The sequence below is a fragment of the Papilio xuthus genome, unplaced genomic scaffold (genome assembly GCF_000836235.2).
Source record: "Papilio xuthus unplaced genomic scaffold, Pxut_1.1 DF825946.1, whole genome shotgun sequence".
Lineage (NCBI taxonomy): Eukaryota > Metazoa > Arthropoda > Insecta > Lepidoptera > Papilionidae > Papilio > Papilio xuthus.
In genome coordinates this window covers 4,717,479-4,724,971 of record NW_013532703.1, presented here as the reverse complement: position 1 = coordinate 4,724,971, position 7,493 = coordinate 4,717,479, and the positions used below count along the sequence as shown (strand labels likewise).

Sequence of the window (7,493 nt, the reverse complement as noted above, 5' to 3'; positions counted from 1 at the left end):
ATTGTGGCAACACTGCGCTCTACGAGGCCGCCGCAGCCGCCTGCATAGACGCCGAGAGTAAGCATTTTATTTAATAATATTTCAATTATTGTAGAGTTTGAGACATTAAAGTGGAATCATGTGACCTAAAGTAGCATTATATTTGTAAAGAATTGGTACTATCAGGGAAATTGACGGTATTCCTCCTTAAAAGACAGTCGTTTGAACAATTGCCTATAGGACGTAGCTTTTGAATATGCCTTTAAAGAAATCTCTCAGTGATACGCGACTAATTGGAGCGCATTTTATCACGGTGCAAGAAACAAGGCAATTTTTCTACAAATGGAATACCGCGTACATGCCTGACTGTACTTAATTATTTTTTACCTGTACTAATATTATAAAAAGGAATGATATGATTGTTTACATTGAATAGACTCCAAAAGTACTGAAACGATTTAAAATAATACTACTAGGAAACTACACTATGACCGGGTGACATTTTTATACCGGCTTTAGATTTACTTACAATTTTATTTTATTATGTTCAACTGTACTTAGTAAATTTAGCGTAAGAGTGAAATTAAAAAATGATTTTTTGTTGATTTTTAGTGTTCCGTACATCATAGGAAAAAAACGGAACCCTTATAGGATCACTTTGTTGTCCGTCCGTCTATCAAGACCCTTTTTTTATACATATTTTACTTTGGTGTCTCAAACTATACTTGTACTGGTTTAATTATATTTAATTAATAACTAAGTTATTGTTTATACAATTATTTCAGAAAGTGGCAACAAATCCAAAATAGCTATGAAATATTTGAAGACAATAGAAACATTAATTAAACTAGGAGCTGATCCAAGTATAGAAAATTGTTCCGGCAACTCTGTCAATCATTTGTTAAATGAAATAAGTAACAGAGAGTTGTCGATGTTAGTAGCAAATACAATTGTCTCATTGAAATATTCGGATTGCGATAGTGATGTGAAGAAAGATTTTAAATCATTCATGTTGGTTAAAGAAAATAGTGATGTGAATTTAATAGGATTGAATAGTGAAAAAATTCAATTAGCAACAAACGAAAGTGTTAAAATTTCACCCATAGTAAGACAAAAGATACCGTCTCGTAAAATAATACCGATAGATAAAAACGATTTTATTAAAAAAACATCATCCAAAATTAAAACTCATGTTATAATACCATATGATAATGCAATTAAACGTAAAGCTGTTGACCAAGACGGTGGTACTATAAGTGTTTTACCTGAAATAAAAAAAAATAAAAAAATAAAAAATATAATAATCGTACCAGCACCGTGTGGTAGTGATTATGTGAAAAATATAAAAAATATAACAGCTATAAATAATCTACAATCGAATCCAATACAAACGAGAAAAATCTTAAAAGTGTCAAAAATAGATTTAAATAATGCAATTAACGCTTTAAATGTTACAAATGCAAATGTTATAGGAAATAATGTTATATCAATAAGCAATACAACGGTTAAAAAACCTCAAAGTACAAGTGAATCAACTAATACCGCTTTGCCGATAAAAAAGCAAAAAAGAGATATACAAAATGAATAGACATTTTTTACTTTTCAATTTCCATCCTCAAAAAAAATATATGAAAGTATAATAATGTTATAACATGACCAGAAATTAAAAAAAAATCTCACAATAATTCGGCAAAATGTAGAAATTTCTTCTATACTTTTAGAACTTAATGTAATATGAAAGAAGTCATTACAGATTTTTTTCTGGTCAAGCAATACTTTGTTTTGATGAGAATGTCAAATATATATACATTTTTTATTTGTGTTACAGTTTGCTCTTTGCACAAATCATAATATAGGATTTTTTTAAATCAATCTTTTTTATGTTTATGTAATATGTATATAATGTATTATAAGTTTTTTTATATATTTTGAAATCCAAAAAAATCTTATGCTTGTTGAAAAAAACATTCATCGTTTCCTTTACATATTCTTAATCATAATAATGAACACATTTTATTAGTGATTTTTTTTTAATTATGCACTTTGGATATTCCATTGCCTGCAAATTATACCTACGTAGAAATTTTATTTAAATACTTTTTTGTAATTGTAAAGTTAAGTTGTAAAATTGACATTTTTTAATTTTTTCAAAAAAATACATCTTGAAAAAAATAAAAAATGCAATGAAGTAAAAGCTAGGTCTTTATAATGTAAAATATGTGTATCTAAGTGAGAAGGATATAGCCAAAGGGAAGGGGAAGGACTGCTATACCCTTCCTTGATCTTAGCGACGTCCTTGCTCAGTGTGACCCTTATATAAATAAGTACCTGGACTTTTTAAATAAACGTCAAGCCACTCAAAATGGCTGAGTACTTTCAAAAGATTGTTAATTTTTTGTTTATTCCGTCGTGCTAAAGACGAAAACTGTTTTTCCTCGTCAAAGGGACGTTAAGATTTAATAAGATCACGTTACAGTTACGGTATAAAACTGTATGTTTGTTTTTAAAGTAAAAAAAAAAACGCGCAAGACGTGTTTTGTGTTTTTTTTTAAATTACTCTCTGGTGCATAGATTAATGAAATTATTGTTTTATTTTATGAAGAAGCACGTTTAAAAACTCCACTATTACTCCTTTGAGGGAAATTTCGTTGTCAAATTATGTTTACTTGGTCATTTTGACCATAGTTATGATGATCAAATTTTTTTAATTAAAAAAAAATCACATATGTGGTTCGAAATGATTTTTAGATAAATTGTGGTGTGCGAAATGTATTTGTAAATTATTTTTTTGCTTTTTTTTTCATTTTTTATTTTGACAACGGATGTCATTGGAAGGTTTTAATCTGAATGATTACGGGTAAAATTATAGTATATTTTTAGGATGTATTGTCAACATTTTAAGAGACTAGCGTTATATATGAGTATTTAAATTAATGGGACATTTTTATTGAAAACATGTACTTTTTTTATTTCTATTTCATTACAAAAGACATATTTTTAATAATTTCTGATATAAACGTTTTTCTGATATTTTTTCTTATGACCAAATGATTTTATTGAAATACATCATTAAAATATATTTTGTTATTTTTATATTTATTAAAAAAAATTAACCTAAATTAGTTTTTATTCACAACTATTTTAGACATTATTAGTTAGAATCATTTGGCGTGAATGGCGCGCTTACATTGCCAAGTGTCAGAATGATTAGTGAGGGGACATAAACGTCGACATTTTAGCAAGGCTAGTGCTGTGCCAGTACACCGGCACAGTGTCGGATTTTCTTCCTAACACTATATATTTTAATGGTTGTATTTCATTATTTAAATAAATTTTAATGTATTGTTCATTAAATTGTAAAAAAAAAGAATTTATATTATGAATGCACAAACGTTGTAGAGTCTCAACAAAAATGTTAGTTTAGGAAAGGAAGAGGGAGGTAGAGGAGGGGCTTTTATCATCACGCATTTCATTACAGTATTTGTATTTAACAGCATAATAAATTTTTATCGTTTTTTTTAATTCAAAAGTTACGGTAGATAATATTGATATGATAAATAATATTAGGATATTAGACATCTTTTTAAGGAAATAAAAATAATTAAGACGTCAAAATTACCTAGTTTAAATATTTATCACTGCCCATATCATCTACCTCTAAAAGTAAAAAAAAAATGCGTAGATCATATCATAATTTTGTCTGTGTTGCGGACATTTTAAAACATGCTGTATCTAATTAGGCATAGGATACAGTGAACTTGACTACTTACAAATAAAAAAAAAAACTTTATGATATCATTAGAGCCGAGTACTGCATTATTGTACCCGAGTAGTTGTTAGTTTTAATCAATTGTCTTTTATCTTTGTATTTTGGTTTATAATTTTGTAATTTTAAATAATTTATGTATGTGTCTAGTTCAAATAATCTTGTATAACAATATAGTTTGTGTATATGTGGAGGTCTTATATTTATAAGAATCATTCAGGTTGTATATATTTTAAATAAATGTTATAAAATTACATCAATTGAACTATAGACCCACAAATTTATCTGACCCGGTATTTATAAGTGAATAACTATAGCACACGAGTAGTAGGTAATTTTTTGTTGAAAAACGTTTATAGTTGTTTTCTAATATATTGGCGGCTCAAGGTCATCGGAGCTGCGCAGTACCTTTCCCTCCGCATTCCGCTACGCCCCAACACTAACATTACCTTCTGCGCAGTAACTCGCGCGAATTTAAGAGCCGCCGAGATGTCTGATAATTGCTTTACACATTTTTAAAATAACTCAGGCTTTACCGCCTCACACCGGGGCCAGATAAATTTGTCGCACTAAAACTGTGAGCAAGTGACTCATGTCACAAGCACTGCTGCGTTAATTGTCCGCCTTCCAAAATGCACTGTATTATTGTTAATACTTTCTCGATTCAATATATCATATAAATCAATATTAAATGTGCTTGTTTAGTTTGTAATGCCATGTATTATGTCTAGAAAAATAAAAACTTAATATGGATTCTTTATTTCATATAACCCGAAACATACGTGGTGTATATTCTTATCTAGAAAAAGAAAAAAATAAATTATGTAACTTACACCTTTATTTATTTACATTAATGCATAATTTTAACATTTACACACGTTAAACAATTAATGAAAAAAATAAGTACGGAATTTGAGCAATAAAATATCTTTAAATGGCAACACTTAAGATGTCTACAAATTTAAAGTTCACATTAAAATTTTACATCTTTAATTTTTTAGTAACATATCAAAATGTTGCCATACATACAAATTAAAACACACAAAAATATTTTAGTAACATTTTTGTCAAACTTGAATTAATAAAGTGGCCACAGATTATATCGTAGGAAGTGTCCATACAGATTAATTTACATTATCCTAACTAGTACAAAAATATTGTCTTTTTGTGTAGATTATGAGATTCATGGTGGCAACACCAAATGTGTTATTTATACCAGCATTTCCGGCTGTCAGCCATTTTATATATATTTTTTTACAACATACGACTTAGATTCTAACCAATCCGCGTTTAAGACTACGAATAGTAAAATGGTAAAAGAGTTAAAAGTACGCCTAAAAATAAAAGGACGGACCCACATTAGACTAGTAGATATCGGTAATATGGTCGTACTAACACAAAATTTATTTTTAATATTAATAATTGTCAAGGTCAAATTATTAATTATGGAATGTGAATTGTAACGTAACGCAAGAAAATATTCCCGTTGATATTTAGGTCAAAATTAGCTTACTTATGACTATTTACGTACGTTTTGTCCTAATTTAAAATTCAAATTAATAGTATTTTATTTACTTTTGATTATAGCGTGACAAGTAAAAGTGATAAAATAATATGCAAATTTAAAACATAACTTTGTATTTAAAAAAAAGTTAAAAAAAAGGTATTTTTAGGTGACAGATATTGGCCGATTTGTTACTTGTTCTATGCTAAATTAAAAAAAAAATATATTGTCTGCACTTCATCTAAGTTACTAGAAATTTATAGTAATATTTACAAGTTGTGATATTGTTATAATGATTGTTTAATGTCATAAGAAGTTTGTCATTAAAATGAAATTACTTTTCAAATGTCGCATGCAATTTTTACATTGAAAATGTTTTATTCTAAAATTTGTTCAATATAAAAACATTATCACAATCGTCGATGTAAGAGACTAAAATATATAAAAGGAAAAAAGACTTATAGCAAAAATAATAAGGTGGTACCTACACAAGTAAAAAATGCTAATATTTACTTATCCCTATTCCCCCACTGCAAGTCACCGACGGTTAGATTTGTAGGATGTAAGTATTAAAATATATTGCTATAAAAAAACGGCTACTCTGTGAATATGTCAAACTGACAAACGTAAATGTCACTTTGACATTTCGATTATAAAATAAAATTTGTTAAGAATTAACTAAAGTACAATTAAGAGTTCGTTTTATGGAGTATTCGCCATTTTCCTTCTCTAGTTAAAAAAAAAACAGTTTATGGTTCTAGACAAACTGGCTTCCAATAAAGTTGCAAATAGTAAATTACCAATAAATTGATAATTTTCATTTAATTAAAATATTTTCAAATGGAATCATATTTTTAGCTTAGGTAATGTTTATAAAAAAATAAATTATTCTATCGAAGATGTCAAATCTCGGTGTCAAAAGTCTATGGTTCTTTTGTCTTTGTGAGATGAATAAGAAGTAAGAATGTCTAAAACCTATCATCGTCAGTCTCAAGACATTTTGTATGAAAAAATAAATTGTCATTTAATTAAAATATATGTAGACAGGTTATCTTCTGTTGTTGAGCTCGTAGCCGTTCTCTTTGCCGGGGGTCTTTGCGGGCGGCGCCTTCGCCACCGCGTGACCCTCCAGCCTCAACGTGCTTTGCCGGTGTGATGATCTGGAGATACAATTACAATCATCTAACTACTAAGATAAAACTTGTCAAATACATATTTATATAGTACGATTGCCTTCAAGTTGGTCTTAATATGGTAAACTGAACAATAGATTAATTGAGTAACTAGCCGACTATTGGTTAATTGAAGATTAGATATCTTTTAATAATAATTAAAAAAATTAAAAATAGCAATTAAAAATCTTTTAATAATAATTAAAAAATTAAACGATAGAAGATGCACAGTTCAGTAGTCACTAGTACTGTGGTTGTGACGTACTGATGTTTCAAAATTTTAACTAGATGGCGTTATTCTCAATCTCTCGACCGTTAGCTTCTTTAAGTAGATACTGAGGAAAAAATCATTTATAAATCCTTGCAATGTGTTAAGGGAGGAAAAGGGGTGTCGGATTATTTACCTGATAAGGCATGTGACAGCTAGCAGTATGAGCAGCAAGCCGAGCGCGGAGAGCCCCCAGCCCAGCGCCGAGCGCGCCACTGGCGGCACTCGTGTTGCCAGCCGCAGCAGCGAGGACACCTGCTCCGGCAGCTCGTTGATGCCCTGAACATATTACGTTGACTCATCATTCAAAACATATGTAGTTTTTGTATCACTATTTGTACGTTGAAGATAAATTAACCTCTCCGGTTTTAATCCGAAATAGATAGATGGCGCTGTCACAAAAAATGTAAATAATAGTTAAAGATAAAAGTTATTCTCACCTCCTCGAACCAAAGTATAGGGAAGACGATATCGGGGAAGTTGGCGACCTGCTTGATGTCCACGACCTGAGACACCGCCAAGTTGATCTGAATACGAGCGCGTGCTCGCATCGCTATACCCATCTCCTGTTGCCAACAAAACAATGCCTTCAAAACAACGTACATGTCTCATTTATTACATACTAGGTGTCACCCGCGACTCCGTCCACGCAGATTACAAAAAACTTAATAAGTAGATTATGTGTTCTTCCAGACTATGTTCTATCTGTTCCAAATTTCATAAAGATCCATTGAGTCGTCTTGAAGATACCTTCAAACATCCATCCATCTAAACTTTCGAATTTTATTAGTAAGAAGTAAGATT

At 29.8% G+C, this 7,493-nt stretch overlaps 2 protein-coding genes across 3 annotated transcripts in view; one reads left to right on the top strand and one right to left on the bottom strand.

The window, feature by feature from the left end:
• LOC106123857 (uncharacterized) overlaps positions 1-1,609 on the top strand; it is a 6,568-nt gene extending 4,959 nt beyond the window's left edge. Inside the window, exons 5-6 of the mRNA XM_013320265.1 lie at positions 1-57; positions 765-1,609. Of these exons, the coding sequence (XP_013175719.1) occupies positions 1-57; positions 765-1,567 (860 nt within the window). The 3' untranslated portion in view covers positions 1,568-1,609. The remainder of the gene's footprint in view (positions 58-764) is intronic.
• A 3,375-nt stretch (positions 1,610-4,984) lies between these two features.
• The window catches only part of emp (epithelial membrane protein), a 58,063-nt gene continuing 55,554 nt past the window's right edge, over positions 4,985-7,493 (bottom strand). For both annotated transcript variants that reach the window (XM_013321488.1, XM_013321487.1), the window contains 3 exons: positions 7,130-7,255; positions 6,826-6,968; positions 4,985-6,409 (listed from right to left, as the gene is read on the bottom strand). In XM_013321488.1, coding sequence (XP_013176942.1) covers positions 6,298-6,409; positions 6,826-6,968; positions 7,130-7,255 — 381 coding nt within the window. In that variant the 3' untranslated portion in view covers positions 4,985-6,297. The remainder of the gene's footprint in view (positions 6,410-6,825; positions 6,969-7,129; positions 7,256-7,493) is intronic.